Source organism: Electrona antarctica, assembly GCF_951216825.1.
Source record: "Electrona antarctica genome assembly, chromosome: 11".
Classification (NCBI taxonomy): domain Eukaryota; kingdom Metazoa; phylum Chordata; class Actinopteri; order Myctophiformes; family Myctophidae; genus Electrona; species Electrona antarctica.
The window spans coordinates 20,097,317-20,120,958 of NC_136792.1; the positions used below are offsets into that span (position 1 = coordinate 20,097,317).

Genomic DNA, 23,642 nt, shown 5'->3' on the forward strand with positions numbered 1-23,642 from the left:
GGGGAGAGGCAGGATCTGTATCCAATACAGTCTGGGAAACATATGAAACAATCCACAGAGGTACTGTAGCAGCAATGCAGCATATATGCAATATTGGGGTTGTCACACAAAATAGCATAAGAGTCATAATGGAAAGGCGTTAGGTTTGCGATTTGGCAGAGATCTGGATTTCTATTGTCTATTGATCTTTTTGTCTTTATTGTGCCGGTAATATCTATAGCATTTGATTGATGCTCATAATCCATTCGTACTGGAGGCTTGCAAGATCGTTATATTTGCTCTTTTACAGTGTATCTCATCACTCTGAGCACACTGTTGATGTCTTTCATTATTGACCCTCTACAAAAAACTTGAGATTTTTTTGCATATTATTTATAGTTTAAAATATTGTATTACCCAAAAGTATTTGCACAATCAGCTTTATTTTCCCAAAGAGAAATTCAATTGTACAGGCTAGTTATGGCTTAAGTAAAACATCATGTCATGGATTTCTTTTTAAGGAGTGGAGGTAGAGTGGTGTAGACAGGGTGTATAATCCATAGGAGACCTAGAAAAACATATGCTCCCTGACTCTACTGGGGCTATAAAAATGAAAGGGCCCATGCCACAAAATACTCCAGCATTCTTGCAATATATAAAACGTAGACCCGTGGCAACATTATTATAGTAGATTCAACAGTCGCTTTAAAAGCCTTTGAACTCTTATCTATCCCATATTGAATAGTAAAACTACTGAAAGCTGAAATACTTCCAGAGCGGGGGCCCTTCTCATAGATTATAAAGTTTATTTGACCAGAGGTTTAGCTTGTTCACAAAAGCATACATCCACTTAATTTCATCACCCTGTGACTGGAAGGGAAAATGTCACAGTTTCTGTGTATATTGGAGCAAATATAGCTGAGCAAGCTTCTTTTTTTTTCTTTTTCTTTTTTTGGAAGTTCACTTGCATACTGTAGCTCACCTTTGCTTGTTACGTTTAGGAAATAAATAGACATATCAAGACAAGTGTGCTTAAAGGAGCATTCAGTGATTTGGGTGATTTGGAAAACCCCCCGTTCCGCTCCGGTAACAACATGTGCACATGCACGCACTACAGTGGGAGGACACGCCCCTCTCTATCCTGATTGGATGAAAGCTGGGCCACCTAGCCAAAAGCGAAACCTACATTTTTGACGGCCAGGGGTTAACTGGGGACAGGGAGGAACTCCTTATATGGTCAGCACACTATAGTAGGCAGAGGGGGCACGGTGGCATAGTCTGTAGTGATGTCGCCTCACAGCTAGAAGGTCCTGGGTTCGATTCCCGCTGGGGGCGTGTTCCCTCCTCCGCGTCATCAGTGCCCATACCCGAGGCGGGGTTGGCGAAAGGGTAGCCTGAGCTAACGCTAGACCTTTCTGGCCTAGATGGGAGGGCCGCGGCTCAGATTTACGCACCCCCACCATTGGTTCACCGATCTGTCCGTCAGCCCCGGTCTCTCCTCCCCCCCAGTGCAGCACTGTTATTGTGTCGACCAGAAGCAGAAACCACTGGTTGCTGGAGTATACCATTCTAACGGACTGTCAAAGTTATTTCCACAGAGTCGGCACACGTTGGTTTTTTTCTTAGACGGTGTGGTGGGTTCTTTAGCCATTCTCCTGATTTTCCTCGCATAGCCTCGTTTGAAGTTCCACTGGTAATGATTTCCTCACGGTGTCATTTTAACGGGTGCACACCACTCAGAGCCCTGACGTCACATCATTTGAAGCGACGCCTACACGGAAGGGTTGACTCCCACGTTTAGGCCAGTGCAGCCCATGCGTAAATCCAGGCTTTCATTTTTCGCACAGACGAAATGAAAGCCTGGGTATCGAGGCTAGCGAAAGGGCCTTTCTGTGTGGAGTGATGTAGGGGAAAGGAACTGGTCGGAATAACGTGTTCCTTCCATGCGCTACGTCCGGCCAGGGAAACTCTCCCCTGTCAGCTGAAAAGAAGCAGCTTGGACTCCTCATGCATAGAAGGAAGCATGAGGTCAGTCCGCTGCCCCCCCAGGTTGGCAGAGGAAGTGTAGCGCCCAGGATTACATTAGATAATTGACACTGCATGGGTGAAGAAATGGGTTACAAAATTGTGGGATAAAAATTTAAGAAAAAAAAATATAGTAGTAACAAAACGAAAAAAGAAGTGATATTTGAATTAAGTGAAATCACTAAATATACCTTTAAGCTCATATCGCATTTACCAGGGGTCTGTTCTTCCAGCATATGGATGCAAACTATAGTGAAATCTATATCAACCATGATATAGTTGCTTAGCTAAAATTGCTAAGGTTCTAGACTATTATGCAATAGGAATACAGCCCTTGATATCATATGTAAGCAACTTTTTTTGGATCAGGGCCCACTTGAAAATATGCACCCATCTAACCACTTAACACGGCAGCTGAATGGCTGGTCAGTTGGGTGGACCGCAGGCATTTTCAGAGCATGATTTTATTTTAATGACCAATAAATCAATTGTGTTCTGGCTTGGATCATTGGAACGAACCCAAGTTAAGTTTCTATTTACGAGTATCACAATGAAAACTAATTTTCAAGGTTTTAAAAAGAAAATACCATGCTACTCGATATCATATTACAATTCAAGAAAACCAGTCAGTCTGTCTGTAAACACTTCCTTAGCCCAGAGCAAGTGTATTGACCTGCCGATCATGTGTCACACAGTGAAATGGATGTTGGGAGGGACAGAGATTAATGTATGGGTCACAGTTTTCTGTGCAACATCGCCATCATGCTCTCAACAGCTACTTTGGCCACACATACAGAATTCCACACGACAAACAGAGCTGTGACTGGCTAGCCTGATCACATGCCGATCCCCACGGCAAAACAGAGCTGTGATTGGCCAGCCTCATCACTACGCTGTGAGATCTGAGATACACTACATGCCCATCCGGCTACCACTTCTTTCTACCACCACCGCTATCTATCTATCTATCTATCTATCTATCTATCTATCTATCTATCTATCTATCTATCTATCTATCTATCTATCTAAATTCCCTCCCAATCAATAATGTGATCTATTACATCACCCACACTGTACATCATTTGGTGTTCATATTAGAACGGGTAAAGACTAGTGTTATAAATTTGTATTATATTAATATTATATTAGCATTACAATCTTAGTGTTTTGCCAATTTATTGGGCCGCCCACTCATGGCCCACAGGTTGTCAATTGCTGTTCTAGGCCAGGGATTGTACAGTATATGTTGTGGGTTATTCGAGCTCTGGTTATGTTTTTTACGTGAGTGTTGTAGTGGGTATGGGATATACTGTATGTCAGAGGAGGAAAGGAAGGGAGGTTCACACACCGTACCTCCCATTACAAAATGTATTATTAATGTTGTACTGGGAGCTACAGTGTGTGAACTTCCCTTCCTTTCCTCCAAATGTACATTGTTGTTCAGCACCCGAAACATTTTTGTTGGGATGTGCATGCTTCCCTCTGGACCCAATTCATATAGTGTCAGAGGCCAGGATCAGAGGTCAGGGTTCTGTGTCTAAGATGATGTCATCACATCACTCATTATAAAACCCTTTTGGGATGATACAATTTTTATTTCTTCTTCTTGGTATCAGTCATTTGTAACATTAGTATATTAAATCAATACTTGAGGCTTTTTTGGAGCAGTGCCAGTTGATCTGATTTTGTTTGCAGTATACTGTAGGTATAATGTTTGGCTAGAGAATACTATAAACTGTCCAAATTGAGTAATACTACAGTATACTATAATTTAAACAGAGCAAACCTCAAAAAACGATATTGTGCTAGAAATGGAGGGATCTATTCTAATGTTCTTTAACCCTTAAGATGTCCAGATTGTCCGCATTTTTATCTATCCCAGGGACACTGGAAGTTTTTATTTTAGACCATTCACACATGAATTGTGGCAGATGAAAACAGCTGTTCTCTTTCTGATGTTCCCCTGGACAAGGTGAACAATTGGAAAGCTTTTCTAATGAGTCTGCCTGGATGCCCTCTGCTCCGCTCATCTTTAATGTTGACAAATGGCAATCCATTTCACGGCCACACTTTAATCCAGGAACATCACAGTCACCAAGCTATCAGTCATGAGAAGATGGCTTCACATGTCAGCACATTTTGTCCTTCATGTCACTGCTCCTCATTTCTGATTATTTATAACCATATTATGTTTCTCTCTCTCTCTCTCTCTCTCTCTCTCTCTCTCTCTCTCTCTCTCTCTCTCTCTCTCTCTCTGTGATAACTAAATTGCCTTGTGGGCAAGTGGTTTGCTTGGCTGATCTTCCAACCTTACTGCTGTGTCTCTGTGTCTCTGTGTCTCATAGATGTTGGACATCTGACTGTAGAAATCAGCATGGTTTATTTAGTCTGCTCCCCACTGTGGTCTGCCTTCTCTGGCTTGCCAATCAGAATTTCATCTCTTCTGCTCAACTTTCCCTCATTTACTCGGGGCATAATGATGGTTTACAGAATTACAGTTTTAAGTTTCACTCATTGTGCTTTGATCTGTGACCACTGGCTGGCTTTTGCCTTTTAACAATATGCAGAATTCATTTCCGAAAAGCTCCGTCTTCCACCCCCATCTGATGAAAGCATGCCATATGAGACAGAGCAGGAAGCAGCCTTTTTTTCCCACTGTAGCAGTGTTGACAACAGTCAAATCTGACCTCTATGAAATAGGCTACACGTTTCTTAGGGGAGGGAGAGGAGAATTAAGAGCCACGCTGAAAGGAAACTTGTCAGATGAGAGTCATCCACCCATGTCTTGATATGTGTTCTTCCTTCCACACATGCAGGATCTCATGCTCGTTTCTCCTGGATATGACCCTCAAACACCAGTTCACTTGTCGAGAGCAGCCATGTGTCTCGCGCATGTGTTGGATGGTCTGATTCATTTTTTATGAGCCCCTTTTGTTTGCAGAATGTATGCACACTTCCTTTTAATTGATACCACTGTTCAATCCCAGCTCTTGTCAAGTCTCAGAATGTGGCAAATGATATCTCCATTCAAGCACGAGCTACTGTAGATCTATCGACATCTATCGCTGCTGCTAGCCTAAGCCTTTCCAGACACAATACTTTTTATTATTTAACTTGAAAATACACGATTGAAAATAAAAGCTGAAATGTCTCTTGATGTTTATCTACAAGAAATTTGCTCAATGAGAAATTGTGTTTACATTGACGCTTGTGAAATACACCATTGCTGTGTGCAGTATCATCGTCCACCTCTTATCAACCCATTTATCACAAGGCATCTCATGCCATTTCCCCACACTGTAGTTAGGCCTCTCAAAGTGCGCCAGATGTTATGGAATGCGTTTTTTATGCAGCTATCAAAGCCAGATTCCCTTCTGTGTGCACTTGAAAGGATTTTACTCTCCTCATTGTACAATACTGATAAGGATCTGGCCTTTTTTAATGGTTCAGAGTAAGGTATTCGGAGGCCTGACTCAACCCTTTTGCCCATATTTATTTTCCCAGGGACAGAGGAGGAGGATGATGTTGTCAGGTCTAAAAAGGCCCTCCGCAGCCAGGCCGTGGCCAGCCAGAACCCGGAGACAGAGCTGATAGTGGAGGGCGACGACGATGCTATCAGCCTGCTGCAGGAGAAGGAGATGGACAGTGTGGGCGGTAAGTCAGACCTCTCACGCCTCCGTGAAGCTCCCCTCAGCATCCTCCTGATGATTTCAGTGTCTCAACACTCATACCGGCTCTTTGGTGTAGTTTGTGGGTGTATGGTTATTGTCAGTGCATCAAATACAATTATTCCACCAAGGCACTTTCACTTCATCAACAGCACATCTTCCAACTCAAAGTATTTGATGATGATGCACTGAATGCCATACCTGTCAACTACATGCCAATTAGGATGTGAAAAAGAGAGAGGTTTTATGGGTTATTGACAAATGCCCCCGATCCCTAGCATGCCATTATTCCACAATAAATACAAGTAAAAAACATGCAAAATGTAAAAATCTTATGTAAAAACCTTTTATTTGTAACACTATGAGATTAACGAGAGACACTACCAATCGGGAGCACATCAAGGGAAAAAATCGTGGACTCCTGGGAATGTTGGTATGCATTCTGATCGGGGAAACTTTAAAATGTAAATATAATCGTTTAACAAGAAACACATTACATTAAGTGTTTGTTGTCATACTAACTAGTAATGACTATAGACATATTTTAAAAGGAACATATTTTAAAAGGAACTTAAATACAGCAAACTTATAAGTTTGCTGTATTTATATATGCAGAGTTCCTTGCCTGAAATTGTCCGTATGCTGCAGCTATACACAAAGATATAAAACCTAAAAAACGAAATGACTCGGGATCAGGCAGAAAACTGGTCTGTTTTTTGTGTTTATTTTAATTAAAACTTTGACAGTGTTCTGCCTGTTGTTACCATTTAGTTTCAAACAAAAAACTATGATTCCATAACAATAGCAAATGTTTTATACCATGTTCAGAGGATATGATTATAATGAATGTTTTTTTGGCTTTCATCTGGACCGTTTTGTTTAAGTTTGCCAGTTGCTTGATAAGTGTCCTTTTCTGTTTTGTTTTGCATCTTCTAAGCACACTTCCTTCCTCGACTGTTTATTCGGAGAGGCAAGTCTTCTTGAGTTAAACTAACACAGGAAAGATCATCAATCCAAATGCTTCATGTCACAATTTGCATTTAAAATTTGTCAAAGAAATCAGTGATTGTACTGTAATTGAGATAAAACCTAAAAAAGAGAACCATTAACACACTGCCTTGATAGAGCTGATTTGTAGTGATGGGGAAAACGATCGCTAAAACCAGTGAATGAAATGCATGAATCTTTCTGGGAAATTGACATTCCTTATTATATCCCCTTCCCTTACCCACCCCCAGCTCCTTCAGAAAAAATCTAATCGAGGACACCAAATTTGTCCCCAACTTGACATGTGGACCCCAATCAACTATGTCCAACATTTGTCCTGTGGTCTATGTCAAGAACACACACACACACACACACACACACACACACACACACACACACACACACACACACACACACACACACACACACACACACACACACACACACACACACACACACACACACAAATACAGTATATACACACCTGGAGGAATATTTATCTCATTGCAAGTAGACATGACGTGATGTCTGAATCTAAGTTTAACTCAACCTGGCAAAGAGGCCTTTGGTGACAGATTTTATGGTCCAACAGATACAATTATGTGGCAATTAAACTCACACATTTTGTAGTCCTCAACCTTTTTCATTTCAGGGACCCCAAGACTGATATGATATGCATCAGGCCACGGACGCCCATAACTCTTGAGATTGTACACATTTCTATTGATCCAGGATTTTGAGTTTAGCTTCTTGAAAGGGAGACGTTTGTCCAAGCAGCCCTGGTAGTTTTCCATTGCCATGCATTAGCTGTTACATGAGAGGCAAACTATTATCAGAATTGAAGTACCTAAAAACTAGTCTTTATTATATCTAGTCTGTGAAGTTTATCCAGAGTTTACGTGGGTATTGAGTATAGACCAAGAATTCTGAACTACTTACTGGTAAAAAAAAAAACCTGCCCAACACGTGTGAGTCATGCAAACAACTGGTGCCTGAAATAAGCAGGGCCCGTTATTGGTGTTATATGCCTCAATGATGTAGTCTTTTTTACTGGAATATAACAGTCAGCCTTGGCAGCCGTCATACATTTCAGAAACATTTCCGAAGTTCCAATCACAAGGATTATGAAGCAGCAAATGGAGTGATGCAGTTCTCCTCTGTCATGGTGAGACGAACATCTGCTTATAAGAAAACGTTTTTTTCTTTTTTCGTCATGTATGCCATTTACACCCACATTAATTTAGTTTGTTCATGAATTCATCTGTTCAGCTGTCAGAGTCTCTGTCCACGTGAGATAGACAGGTAAATAAATAAATATAAATCCACATGCGCGCACACACACACACACACACACACACACACACACACACACACACACACACACACACACACACACACACACATACACACACACACACACGTACATATAACCTCCTATGGCCTTACTATTTGTTTAACGAGAATGTATTTTATTCAGTCATTCAAACTTTAAGACTCAAAATGATTGAGGTTCCACCCATTTGCAGTATGATATCGAGAGTTACATATTACAGAGTTAACAAAATATGAGGAGTGAAAAATGTTATGACAAGATAATACTGTTAAACTCACCAAAGAAGTACTCGGTGAAACAATTTCACAGTGAAGTGGTTTGAGAAGATTTTTTTTATGTTGTGTTAAAAGGAATTGTGATTGAATTTCACACCCTTTATATCTGCATGTTTTTTATTTCTGCATGTTTAGTTCTATTGTTGTGAATGAACATCTCGTTGTCTCCAGTCATAAACAAAGGACCTGAGTTTTCAACAGATGAACCAATCAGACTGCTCAAGTCTGATGAAACACACATGTCGGTTATGCCTGATTTATTCTTGATTGCATGCCATGTTGTGCCCTGAAAATAGTAGATGCAAGTTCACAACGAGTGAATGAAGCAGGGGCAGCAGGGAGGTGAGTTAAATCCAAAGGGAGGGGACCGACATCTCATCTTCTCCCTGCGCTAGAAAGCTGCCAAGTACTCTGTGTCACCCAGTCTCTTTATCATTTAGATGAGTTGTGCACCGGCCATATCAAAAGAGCAAGGTACGAGTAAACAGGGTCAAACAACACGTGTCTTTTTCAAATTACCAATAAAGAACTGATGGCAATAGTACCGGAATTCATCGGCCATCAACTGTGTGCACCCTGCAAATGGCAGCAACAACAAGAATAAGTGAATCATCTCCACCAGACCAAAGGCTGTGGGCAGAGCTTGTGTGTGTGTGTGTGTGTGTGTGTGTGTGTGTGTGTGTGTGTGTGTGTGTGTGTGTGTGTGTGTGTGTGTGTGTGTGTGTGTGTGTGTGTGTGTGTGTGTGTGTGTGTGTGTGTGTGTGTGTGTGTGTGTGTGTGTGTGTGTGTGTGTGTGTGTGTGTGTGTGTGATTATTAATAGTGTGTTATTGTGAATTCATAATCTATGACTCAAATTCATAATCTGACTCAAATTTGACTCAACCTGTCCATCGAATGTATGGGATCTACTACTAGTGCGAGAGAGTGCATAATCCGACATCACAAGAGGGAGAGAGAAACTTCATGACACGCATGCATGTACGGGAGAGTGACACAGTTCAGTTAAAGACCATGTCTGATTATCAACAACATACTAAACGCGATATGATACCTGCACACCTACATACACAGATGCACGCGCACACGCACTGGAGAGTGAGTGACCTATGTCTGCTTAACGCCAACATACTAATGTGACAACAAAGCCCTCACACCTATGATGTGTACTGGACACAGGGCGACAGAGAGAGGGAAAAAATGCAGGTTGACAGTAATGCTTAAATTATGATACGTCCTACGACAGTGTCGGGAGCCGAAAATAGATGATGGATACAAGCGAACAACGCGTCACGAATGCAATGTGTGTTATATTCTGTACAATAAATCGGGCTTAAGTATCACTATTGGAGCGTACTTCCTGGCAGAGATTTGCGCTCCACGGCGCGCACATTTCTAGTTTGCATCATGACAAAGACGACTATATTGTGGTGTTCATGTTTTTTACCAGTAGGGGAGCTCCTTCATTGCGAAGGAGTCTGTGTCAGGATATTGCTGTTACCAGGATGTACTGTCTGCTTGTGCTCGCTCTGTATCTAATCTCAGGCATGACCAGCCCTAATGAGAGATCTGGGAGTAGATCCCTGTCAACAACAGAGCTCCTCCTGCCAGCCTTTGGGTCAATGCCTGCTGCTGCTGCTGCTGCTGCCAAAGGGGTGGGGCTTGCACTCGGGGCCCAGGAGAGAGTTGTGGTTTATGGAACCCATGATTAGCTTTGCTTCCCCGCAAACATCGGGAATGCCGTCTGTGCTCACATTGGCATCAAATTCTGTAAGCTCTTTTGTCAGCTCACTCGCAAACAGTGTATCCCAAATCTGGTGACATGGGAACTAAAGATCTGTGCACTGCAAGTGCACAGTAAGTTTCAGAGAACACGCCGGATGTGGTGCTCTGTGTACAAGTAGACTCAAATAGGTCAATTTGTATATAGTGTAAGTAAATTTAACATTGAATTTGTGTGCAGGGGTTCTCTTGTCCATGGGAGTGCATGGCCAATACAGCAGCAGCGCATTTTGTATTCAGTAAAGATCTGAAATACATTTAATTATGATTATCTCATGCAGTAAAAGGGAGAACATGGTGAGGAGAGAGACAGAGAGAGGGAGAGACAGATTTAATTAACTTAATTATATTTTTCAAAAGATTCATCTTAATGGTTGGTTATTTTAAAAATACTAGACTCTAGTCTAAAGTTTAGAGTAAAATAAATAAACTGAACCAAATTTGCGAAGCTTGAGTATAGTGTAAAACATGTGGGATGAAAACGTAAACAATACTGTGAAATGTGTTTAGGGGAGGGAGAAACTTTACTTTGGCTTTGTTTTTGAGCGGCACTAGCCCCTACAATGCATGGCTTTCCGAAATTATGTCATGTGGCAGCCAAGTCTATGGACTTTAATGTTTGTTTAGGGTTGCAAATGACAGCGTATAAGACGTCATCTACTGTAGCCAATATACTGTAAATACTGTCCTCACAAGTTTTTTTGTACTTATTATACTAGAACTAATCCAATTCAGTATTGCCTATACATTCTACATCAAAATCACACCCGTGTGAAGTGAGGGGCTCTAATATATTAAAGTCTAACTCATGTTGATTAGGTGATGTAATGGTGATGTAAAACAAACGGTGCAAACACAAACATTAAACGCCATTAACAATAAATATGACGTAAATGACACATTATGACGTACATTTTCCCTCCATTGTCCCTCCATGCGTTTACAAAACAAACATTAAACCTGTGTATAGGAGGCCCCTCAAAAATATAAAAAATAAATAGAAATTGTTGTGCTTTTGACACATTCATTTACATGCAATGAATGATCATATTTCAGTAACAGAACGGTATCATCCCGATTTCTCACATTTATTTTTGAGGGGCGCCCCTCCAATGCATGGCTTTTTCAATTATGTCATATGGAAGCCAAGTCTATGGACTGTTAATGTTTATTTAGAGCACTTTTGACAAAGATTGTTTGCCAGCCGAATTGTAATGTTTGTTTAGGGCACTAAATGACAACGTGAGACGTCATGTGGTGAATATAAATACATCTTGTGACTGGTTTTGTTTTATACAATAACACACTGCATTCATGTCTCGAAACGAATATAGTGGCAGTGAATTTGAATCATGTGGCAGCCACCTTCACCTTCACATGAGTGTGATTTTTATTACTTTTATGAAACAGTGCTGCACTGACTCAACTAAACCTTACCAGTAGATACCCTGTATACATGACAATAATTGCTAACCCCCCCTCTGCACACTCTCACTTGCATGCATTCACACGCACGCACATGCACACACACACTCAGTTAAAAGGGATATGCCTACTTTGTCTGTTTGGGTCCTGTTAGGATCCATTTTACACTCTAAAAGTTAAATTAACATTGAGGATTTTACTGCAGTGCATAAAGAGTATAAGAGTAAAGTTGCTGTATGCCTATACTTTAGAAATATTATGCATACCAATCAAATGATAATCCATTGAAGATGCCCTCTCGTTTCGCATTTTATTAAAATATAACGGTTGAATTTCATATAGGCTTAGATAGTATACCAATCCCTTTGTACAACTTGCCCATAATTTCATTATTCTCATGTAAACATTTTAATGCTATAGCCTAATTATGAAAGGATCCCTGGGGGGATTAGCGCCTAATCCTCTTCCTCCCCATGTGTGATGGCTGCAATGGCTCAGTGCTTTGGGGCTAGTGTCTTTCTGTGCTTGGCCCTAGAGGCCAAAGCACAATTGGTTCTGAAAGTCTTATTCCAGAAGGTGCAAGCTTGTAATTTAGCAGTTCCAATAATGGACGCAAAGCCAAACCTTTGTTGTAGGTCAAATAATTTGTGTGATAATGTGGACCAGATTTGTAATGGCATATCTTAACTTAAATATCCTTATACTACTGTATTTGAATGGCATAGGCCTATATGCTTACAATATCCATGCTATACATCACGTCTTACAACTCAAGTCCTGTTTTTTTGTTTTTGTTTTTTGTATAAGCAGGCGGGCCTATATGGCCTCTAGCTAACAACTGAAATTCAGCAGAGTGTGTTATTAGGTTTATTTACTCTTCCATATAAAACTGCTAAGCATTATAGTAGAAAGCATGCATGTGTCAGCAGGATCACAATTAGGCATGCATTGATAAAGAAAAATCGTAAGGAGATTTGACTGCTCACCAGACCAGTGCAGACTGCAAGCGCGAATTGAAGAGGCGCTCTGGGAATTGAGACCAAAATCTACTTGTGTTCTTGCAACACTGTCGAGCATAATTGGCCAAGGAACACACAGATTAAGATTGATGAAACATTAAGGTGTATCTTTGGAGTTCAGAGGATCGATAAATATCCCGATTCCAGGAGGAGCTTTCATTTGGGAGACACACATCACTATAACGGTGCTGCTCCGCAGCGACACTGATCCTCGAACATTGTGGGTGGAACGGGGAGGTGGAGATGATGTGATGTGATCACTATCAGCTGACTAGGGTCAGAATGTCAACGTCAATTTATGATTATTTTTAGTTCAAAGCGAATTTAGGATTCTATTATTCCCCTGTATGTCTCATAAATGTAGGCATATCCAATTCCAATCGTCTATTGAGGATATATAGGCTAATTGGCTAATTAGACCAATAGTACTGGGGTGCACCCATACTCTAAGGGTGCACCGTGCATGGGGCTTAGGCCCGCAACAGAATAGGAAAATATATCTGGTTCACTCATGACTGCGTGTTAAATATTAAGACTTCGGCTTGAATATTATTTACAAAGTCATATTTTAGCGAAAACGTGGAAAGCTCGTGGAAAGCTCTAACGCGCCTAGACAAGGCCTGTTTTGCGCAGGCCTATGCCTCCCCGAAAACGAGACGAAAGTGTACTTTTATATTCAGCTGTGTTGTGTGTAAACTGTTTGTTAATCAGAGTTGGAGCTCTGAGTCTGTATGTGATTGTGTGCATCGTGTCCGCAGGCCCGGTTGTCCTCAGCACCGAGGCCCAGCTCGTTGCGCCTGTGGTAGCGGCGCGGGGGACACTCTCCATCACCACCACTGAGATCTACTTTGAGGTGGATGAGGATGACCCTGCCTACAAGCGGCTCGACTCAAAGGTTAGTGACCTGACCTGAAAACGGTTTGGATTCAAAGCTTTAAGATGGATAGAGATGGACAGATGATCTTCCGTGTTTGTTAATGTTGTTGTAGGCCCTAGAAGACTATGTGATAGCCTAATCTGTCAAAAGCCATGCACGAGATGTGGTCCGCAGGTTATAGGCTTTGTATAAGGCGACATTTTGTTCTGGAAATACATTTTGTTTGTTTTTGTCAGGTTGTTGTTTAAATATTATTTTCTGTTGCTATATAGGTTAAATAAAGATGACGCATTTATATGTTTGGCCGGCGTCCCATACTTTTTACACAATATCAGTCAGTTGCGCTGCATTGAATCAGTAGTCTCGTTTGGCCGGCACGTAGCCTACTGTGATATTTGCCATTATTTATTATTGGGTAATATTGTAGACTAATAACAAGCCAGTGGCCGTGATGGGGCAGTTTTGTTTTATTTCACAAATGTGTCTTGCTGCCTGTTTAGGCTGCTTTAAACTTGAAGATTAACTAATATGCTATAGTCTACTTCACGCCTGAAAAGCTAATTTACCATAATTCACGTCTTTATATTATTATTATTATAGGCTATAGTGCATGTCTTAAGAGGCCTTCCACTATATTGCCCCAAACCCCATTTAATAAACCATAATGGGACACAAATATATATAACAGATTGTTTTATTAACTCTTTAAATTAAATCAAAGACAGAAAAAAAAAGAATCAGATCACAGATGTTATAATCCAGTGTATTTCAAGTGCATTTTTTCTCATTTAGACTGTATATATATACTCTGTATATATATATACTATATATATTTTTTCTTATTTTCAGCTTTTTTATCATGTAGGCCTATAACCAAGGTTGTAAAAACAACAGAAATGACCGAGAACTTTAAATAAGAATTCAAGTAAATTTATGGAATGTTTTAAATGTAACCAATGTTTTAGGCCTACCATCAAATATGTAAACTTAAAAAAATTAGAAAATGTCCATTGAAACAGATGAATCAGACTACCACTGATGCAAGTATAAATTAATAACTTTTCTACCAGATAAAAAAAAGTTCATGAGCAGATTTAAAACATGTGGGAACCTATTTACGTGTCACAGAACAACATTCACAATTTCAGACCACTGAACCACAATCAATGAATGTATTTACAGTATAAAATGTACATGTGTTTTTCTTTCTTTTTTTTCCTTCCAAGGCTTGTCACGGGGCTTTATTTTAAAGCATTTAAAGAAATTAAAGATTTTAGACAAATGTGTGGCACGCAAATAAAAATAAACCAGGTAGGTGGCCCTTAAATGTGTTCCTAATGACACGGAAAATGGGATAATATTGTATAGTACATTTGACTAATTGACTGTCATTAAAAAAACGTTATTGGAATAGTCAGAGGAAACAGAGGAAAGTCACTTTTCACAAGACTGTGAAAATAAAACTGTGATATTTCTGTTCGTGTAACCGTGTCCTAATTAACATCATAGGCCTCTTTACCACCACTTTTAAGACGAGGTGAACTAATACATTTTTACCTCAGAGTTTCTCCAAGCTTTTGGGGTTGGTCAGTATTTCTCTTGCCAGGCGCCAAGTCTGTTTGGCACAATTCTCAAGACCCGAATGAGGTTTTCCTTGAAATAGGTCTAAACTGGGCAGGAAATAATGAGGGCACCTTCTGCACTGCAAACACGAAATAAGCTGCAATAAAATCCCGTTTAGCCGATCGCCGAGGCAGTTCTCGTCCCAGTCGGACTCCCTGGGATGCTTTTCACACTCGTATGAAACCAAACTTTTCAAATGATAGCTGTTGAGGGGCTGCCCGGGCAGTTCAAGGTGACGGTCACGTAGCGTTTTGAGGACCGACAGACATTTTTTCCTGCATCCTCCCATGAGGAGTCGATTCTCGGCCTCCCCGAACTGCAAGACCCAGGCGTCGCTCTCCGCCGAGCTCTGCTTGCCGTTGAGCGAGTAGCACTCTTTGGAGAGGAGGTTGAAGCCCTCCGACTTGACTTCTGCCACCCGGTTAGGTCCCGGCCAGGGGACGTGGGGCAGAGGCCAGTGCGCGGCGCTCCGTGGCCAGATCCCAGTGCATTTGAACGCCGGCGTGATTTGCACAATATATCGGTCTCGTATGCGTAATTTCACCTCGCTCGTGTCAGCGACCATCTTGACAACATCTCTATAGCTGCACTTATCCACCGCCTGTGCCACCAATGTCTGAAATCTCGAGCGGATCTTGCGCGCCGAGAGGTAACCGGAGGCTGTTATGAATTCGACCCAGAGAGACATGCTTCTCTTTCGGCCGTCGCTGAGCTTGAGCACCGCGCAGCCGGGAAGAGATCCGTCATCCACAAAGTTGAATACTCCCATCTGATTTAGATAGAGCACCACCTCGAACTCGTTCGGCGATATGACCTCCAGTCCCTCGAAGCGGCCGTCCATTTCGCTCAGTGAGCTTATGAAGCGGGGCTCCTGCACCTCCACCTCCTTCAGGACATCCGAGACCACCTTGCACACCTCTCGGATGGTCTTGGAGATCGCAGCCTTTCGAGACTGACATTTCTCCTGGTAGTATTTGTTGAGGTGGTATACCAACTTTGCCTGGGCGGCTATCATATTCGGGCAGAGATCCGGGTTGTACACCGGAGTCTCGCAATACGCCGAGGGATCCAACGCGGCTGTTTGTACGGGAGCCAATTTAAGAGAAGAAGGAAATCTATTTAAAAAGAAAAAAAATGTCTATTCAATAGACACAATTGCCTTTATTTGTGCTCACGGCACATGCGTATTAATATCACCGCGGTTAAACCATGAACCTGAGCATCGAACTGCTTCAAAGCAAGTCCTTGAAATTGCTGGTAATCAGAAGTCCATTTCGCGCGTTAGGTTCAGTAGTAAAAAAATGATTTTGTTTTCTCTAATGTTTGCGTGCAGTTCGGTTTCCGCATATAAGCATTTAAAGCATACAGTGTAGAGTGCGCTCGTAAAGCAGGCTGCCGGTGTTTCTGTGTTTTAGAACAGGGACACACTCCCATGGAATTATAAGGGAGGGGTTGAAACGAAGATGTCCAATCGCTATCCGATTCGTCACTGCCTCCAGTTTATGGAAAACAAATTAATCCCGGGGTATTATATACAAGTAAAAGTAAAGGTGGTAGTAATCGAGGAGTGGAAGTAGCCTATAGCCTACCTACGCATTTGGAGAGAGAAAAATATCCTTTTCCCTATACAGATATAGCTTTTCTATGCATGTATTGCCTTTTAGTCTGCTATTGAATAATTGTAGAATACAGTAGGTGGATTTAGAATGGCTAATGCAGCCTACTTTTTCCTTTGGAGAATAAAAACATAGCTTAATGATAATGCATCGCCTTTATTCACGTTTTATTCAATCATTGACTGGAGCGCTAGCTCCAATCAAGGATGGAATGATGTGAGTTTAATTCCGAATCATTCCGAATCCTAGAATTATACAAAACTGAAAAATTAGCTACGCTAGTAGTTATTATTATTATTATTATTATTATGTTTTATATATATGTGCTTAAAATGCATGCCCTTTATTGGGCATATATTGAACGAGATGTCGTCTTATTTGTTCGGCTATACGTTTTTTCAATTATGTAAATTATACTGTAGGCTATATGTGAATCATCTTGATCTGGCCTATAGGCTAAGGCTACAGTATGGGTCAATAGGCTATAGACTAATTGAATGCATAATTATTATCAGACGTTAAGAAGACGAGGTTATGAGTTATTTCTATATCAACTTAATGACAATATCAATAATGGGCTATAGGCTTGACTATAAAGTAGGCTATAGCCTACAGAATGGTCTTAACAAATGGGTACATTTCTGGATGCTGGCATAAGGCAAGACGTTAAGAAGACGAGATTATGAGTTATTTCTATATCAACTTAATGACAATATCAATAATAGGCTATAGGCTTGACTATAAAGTAGGCTATAGCCTACCGAATGGTCTTAACAAATGGGTAAATTTCTGGATGCTGGCATAAGGCAAGACCTTTTCTTATTCTATTTAAATGCTCTTTTAAATGTTGCCTCCCTAAACACAATTCATCTAATTTGTGAGATTACAAAAAAATCACCTACATTTGTTTTTTGAAAAAAGGAAAAATAAAATAATATATAAAAAAAATGTCCACATGACAACTAGGCCTTTACTTTACCCTATACTCTTTACACTTCAACGTAGACCTATTTTGATGCTTTACTTCTCAATCAGGGCAGACCTAATTTATTATGTATATAACTTAATGATTATGTAGTTATAATCAAAACGTTATCTTACAAATCCTGACAATAATGAAAAGCAACAATTATGCAGCATAATTATATTATTTAATCACTAATTCACTAATTCATATAAATATTAGACTGTATGATTTACCATGATCTTTTAAGTAGCTAATTCCTGTTTAGGATGATGAACCAAATGCTAATAATAGCATATATATATTTTTCTAGCAATTTTTTGCAATATTCAGTTTTAATAATACAAAAATGAATATGTTATAAGATGAATTATAAAAATCATATACAATGCTAGGCCTACAGTAAACATTAGTGGGCTCCTTTACTAACCTACTACTGTTGGTCTGATGCTCATTCACAATAAAGAGATCTCTCCTGTACCAAAACCCTCCCTGGCTCTCATTATTGCATTGGCATTGGATCTCAGAAGGTATACAGTAGGCTACATGCTTTGAAGATGACTTCAAAAAGATAACATTGCATGGATCAGATAAGGAACACAAAGGCATTTACACTCAACCCCGCTGTAGTCTGAATTGCATAAAAACAGACATTATGGGGGCAGCTATATTTGCAGCTTCTCACTCCCGGCTCCGTTCAGCATACGTGGATGAGAGACTGAGCGAGAGGTGGTGGCGTGCGGGGGTAGGACCCTGATGGATAGGTGACTCCCATTATCATCACTGACTGTCTGGGACACATTGCCAACATATAGCAGCCTGGAAAACACAAGTGATACCTTCCCACTGTTACACGATAAAACCCTCAGTGTTCATTTAACTCTGACGGAGTAAACAAAATAGTCCCTTATGTGTACAGTTTGGTTACATTTTGTACACTCAGTGTTACAAAATGGATAAATGAATACTATTTTGCTAATACTACCAGACAGAGATCACAGATATGGAACCCCCTTTTTGTAGGCCTATAATACATCACTAATTTTCAGGAATCACATGAGGAAGGTAATGCTGTAGCTTCAAGCTATCACACTGTAGAATTTACTGGAAGTTAGTTGACATTGTCAACTCTTACGGTTCCATTTGGGTCAATTTTTACACTCAGAGTCAAATTAACACTGAGGATTTTACCGGCTGAATTTCATTTAACTATATGCTACCAGGGATTATATGCCTGTTATACAGACACGTATTGGGGGAATAAAAATGGATACTCTTGAATGGTTTCATGTGGTCAGAGGTAGCCAAGAGCGATTTTCCCTTTCAGGCTCTGTACTCCCCCCTAAATTTCTCCCAGTGTCTGTGGCTCAGCAGGTACTTGCCTTTTATTGGAACCAGACTACCCTCACTGCAGACCATCTCGCTCCACGTCTGATACTCAAAATCCATTTGCACTTCTTGAGTTTGTCCTCCGGGCCCTGGCCATCCCTATGCATGATAGAAGGGGAGGATTTTCATTGGGATTATCACCTCTTAATCTGAAGCATGTGGTGCCACAGATCTTACCGTAACTCAACCTGTTCCTCAGTCCTAACGCTCCAACAGTTTCTCAGGTCAAGCCCAAGACCACCAAATCGTCTTATAACCGTATCTTTGCCATTGTGACATTGCAATCATTGATGCAACGCACTTTTCTACGTAACACTGTGATATGACTAAAGTTGATTCTGATTCTACTTGGGTTGTCACCCCACTATTGGATGCCCTGTAGTGTGATATATGAGGCAATGATTCCAGTCTAGCACTATTTCTGACCTAGAGAAATGCATGCATGATCGTGTAAAATAAATCAATACAATGACTTCTACTTCCCCCAATTTTGTACAAGCATGTGACCCTCTTTTGAAGGCCTCTTTGTTTCCAGAGCTTGACTCCATGTTCATCTTTTTTTTCTCTCTCTTCTCCATTTTTCTCTTTCGTTTCTTCTAGCAAGACTGATCCTCCTGTCAGCATGGTCTGACATGAGGTCAGTAGTTCTTGTCTGATAGCTGAAATAGCTCCGTAATGACACCACTCATGCTATGAGTGACTTGAAATGGTATTCCATTCATCGAATAGATGTGGAAGAATTATTTAAAAGACTCATTCAAAAGACTCAAAGATATTATTTATTGTAAATAGTCTGATTAACACTATTAAGTGGAATACAGTTATGATGTTATGAAATCTAATAAAATGTTTGGCCTAGAATAATCGTTGACACATTCCTAATGATAGAACAATGAATGTTGGACTCTCGTGTTTAGAATCCTATACTGTATCACTGTGGTGGTTTAACATACCAGCTTGAACTCTGGGTGTTCCAGAAAACTCAGCCTGGTACTTAATGCAATCATCTCTGCAAGAAGTGCGCCACAATTACAGGGTCAGGACACACCATACTGTAGGCTACTGGAAGCTATTAGCTCGAAGGATAAATCTATTTTTTAAATGTTGACCCCCCTCCCCCCTAAACTCTATAGAGAAAGAGAAAAGATCATCTTTATTCTAAAATGCATATATTTTTTAACCAAATGTTTAATTATTTATACTATTTGATAAAGTGAAGCATCTAGCATTGTGTGTGTGTGTGTGTGTGTGTGTGTGTGTGTGTGTGTGTGTGTGTGTGTGTGTGTGTGTGTGTGTGTGTGTGTGTGTGTGTGTGTGTGTGTGTGTGTGTGTGTGTGTGTGTGTGTGTGTGTGTGTGTGTGTGTGTGTGTAATGGGCTTTTTATACAAGTAGCTAATTTTTAAACGGATCAAGTATTTATCTCTATTAATAATCCTATTAACAACAATAAATACAGTCTTCCCTATCTTATTCTATCACATTTTGGCGACATATTGGGGTTGGGTGGGATTGGGGTCCCATTCAAAAGGAACTGTAGCTAGTAGCTAGAGTTAACGGAGTGGCACATTTCTATATAAATCAGATTAGGAGGAATGTCACTTTAGACATGAGATCAGCACTGGCTCTCAGTCTGTGAAAAATAATATGGTATAATCTCTTGGGATAGCGACTCATTTTGACATATGCTTTCTTTTTTTTACATTTTAATTTGTCCTAAAATAGAATTATCATTGGGATTTTTAATAACCAGAACATCATTATTCTAAGCAATATGGTGTCTCCGTAGGGAAGCCAGTTAATGTTTTTGGCTCTCCACCTCACACTGCGACCCCCCTTTGAATTGTGTCCATTCATTTGTTTTATTCTCCACTGTGTATCAGCAGCCTCCTTCCGTGAGCAGTCAGGAAGCAGAACAATATAGCCAGAGGCTCTAGGAGACCCTCTAGTGATCAGCCAGACAGGCCCTGTGTGCTTTGAACGATATATACAAAGAAAACACACACACACACACACACACACACACACACACACACACACACACACACACACACACACACACACACACACACTGTAGGAAACTTGTCCCTCCAAGAACATTTCCTGGAAGGAGAGAAGTGTAAATTATGAAAATTAATTGATTGTCTCGGCTTCATTTGGCCCTTCAACCCCACCACCCCCCATCCCTCTTCAATATGGTATGCTTGTCAGCCTCCCTGATAAATTACATGCATGTATTTGCATCAATTTAGCATTAATAATACAATTTAGTTTTATTTGAGAGAAGGTGTGGTATGTCTCTTGGAGGAGAATCTACTGTATGGAATGACACTGTGTTCCCGTCCATACTGTAGGTAGGTTATCCACTTGGCAGGGTGCAGTGAAAGTGCTGCCGCAGTGTTTTCCTCTCTTTTTATCAGCGCTGTATTTTGCTTTACATGACAGTGCTAAACATTGTATATGTCAGAGAGTGGAGCAGGAGTGGGGCGGGCTTATTATTTCTTTATTTGTTTGTTTATTCCTATTGTTTCCTGGTAGGGCTTACATTTATCTCTGGAAATTGACTGGTTTATTTAAGCATGTGCAGTGGGTTGTTATTGTCTGTCTGGGGAAAAGCTATATGCTTGGTTTTTCCATCTCGTCTGATGTGAAAGGCAACAATGCACCAGCGGCAGTGTGATTAATCTTAATGTCTGGGAGACGTCTAGTATCTAAAGGTGGGCGCTATAATCATCTGCCCGCTGACCCCATGATACTCATCCACACAATCACCACCTCAGTCCTGGCGTCCAATAAGTAATTTTTAAACCTTAGATTAATTGAACACGCAACGTCATGTGATCTAAGACACGTACATAGAAATACAAAACAAAGGGAATGAAATTAAATGGTGAAATTGCTAGGTTTTCAGTAAGCAAAGTCTGGTGTTAATGCCCATGATACAATTAGGCAATGTTACCCAAATAAAGGATGAAGGGTTCATAATTGCCACTCCTTGAGATCTGAGGTGCCGGGTGCCAACTGTCAGAGCAGGGCTAATGATGACAAATGTCTCTGTATGCAGATTGCACCAGCAGCAGCAGCAGCGACACAGGCGTGCAAGAAAGAATGAGAGGGCCACATACGTATGTGAGGGCTTGTGTGCATATTATCAATGTCTAACTTGAAAATACCCCCCCCCCCCCCCCCCCCCCCCCCCAACAATGTTCCATAATATGGTTGAGTACCCTATGTGTGACACTACTGTTTTATCCTATGACAAGTGATACAACTTGTTATTCCGATTCAGTGGAAGGAAGTATAGTTCCAACTTTTTCTCCCTGGCAAGTAAAGATCCATGTCAATTGGACTTTGAAGATGATTTCAGGATAAGGACATCCATATATCATGTTGGATCGTTTGTGTAAATATTGTTTGTATACATATTGCTCTGGTTGGTGCAATAGAGCAATATTTACACAAACAATCCATCGAAAAGGGAAATTTCATATGCACTTGTTTCTGTGTATACTTTTCCTCTATAGCTTTCCGTTAGCGGAGCTGGGTATTATTATGTAAGATTGTGATGTATAACCTGATAAGTAGGACAGTGGCCTGTTTTCTGAGCTCATCCATATAATATAGCTCAAAAACGGTTCTTGGTTATAACATGACCAAACTAATGATTATTTTATTTAGTTTTGTTCAAAAAGTGTGTTTTATATTAACCACCTTTGTAGCAGAAAGCCATAAATCTGATTTCACTTACTGTGACGTAAGGCTCACGCTAATAAAAGAGCAAACCTAGAGTGTTGCATGGCCAGATTTCCCCAATTTGTTGCATGAATGGCTTTTGAAAGGGGTCCCACTTTGTACAAAGGGAGCCTCCTCTTTGTTTGGTTTCGCCCCATCTGTGTCATCTGGTGGCCTGTGCAAGAGGGTGGTGTCTTGGGGTGCTCCCCAGCGGCGTTGCCAGTTGTTTTATGGACTCAACGGAGTGGTGCTGGGAGTTCATAAGTTGGCCGGCCCATTGTGTGCTGAGCCCAGCTGACACGTGTGAATTGACTCCAGCATATTGACAGATCATTTCCATTAATGAATCGGAGGAGTCTGCCTTGTTTCACTCTGTGATTTATGCACCAGCTTCATCGCCCTCTTTGCTCAGGGTTAACTGATACCCCCCACGCAACGAGACCAAGGGAAGGGGGCTTTGTTTAGTAGTTTATTCACACAGTAAAATCCGCAGTGTTCATTTAACTCTTGAGAGTGCTTTTGCTCTGTATCTCGTGTCGGCATCGGTGAATTTCTTGTTCTTCATTCGTTGACTTGTTGACTTGTTACCCAAGCTTTTACATCAACTATTTAGGTCCAGTATGGTATGGTACTGAGAGACCTGAGCCTCATCGTTGTCTAGAAATGTTTTGTTAATAGACTTCTTTAAGTGTAGAACTGTCCTTTGGGGAAGGAATGTATCACTTAGGGTGGTGTCATAAGGGACCATTTCTAGACAGCCGTGTTTCATACATTTATCAAGGACGTGAAGGGCAGTTTTCTACTTGGCGATGCAGGGTGGCTGTTGTCCCTTGATGTGATACTGAGACGCTTTCTCTTTGTAACTGCTGGTGTGTCATCAGGCGGCTCTGAGCCGTGATGGCGACCATCCAGCTTGTTCAAAAGCAACAGCTACACACTGCTGCTAGCGCTGG

General features: G+C 40.8%; 2 protein-coding genes across 2 annotated transcripts in view; one reads left to right on the top strand and one right to left on the bottom strand.

The window, feature by feature from the left end:
- Positions 1–23,642, top strand: part of nbeab (neurobeachin b) — a 268,935-nt gene that overhangs the window by 176,949 nt on the left and 68,344 nt on the right. The window contains exons 39-40 of the mRNA XM_079513569.1: positions 5,509–5,658; positions 13,250–13,386. Coding sequence (XP_079369695.1) covers positions 5,509–5,658; positions 13,250–13,386 — 287 coding nt within the window. The remainder of the gene's footprint in view (positions 1–5,508; positions 5,659–13,249; positions 13,387–23,642) is intronic.
- On the bottom strand, positions 14,047–16,395 carry mab21l1 (mab-21-like 1). Its single transcript, XM_079513568.1, has one exon. It carries the CDS (start codon positions 16,004–16,006, stop codon positions 14,927–14,929), a length of 1,080 nt encoding a protein of 359 aa, XP_079369694.1. The 5' UTR covers positions 16,007–16,395; the 3' UTR covers positions 14,047–14,926.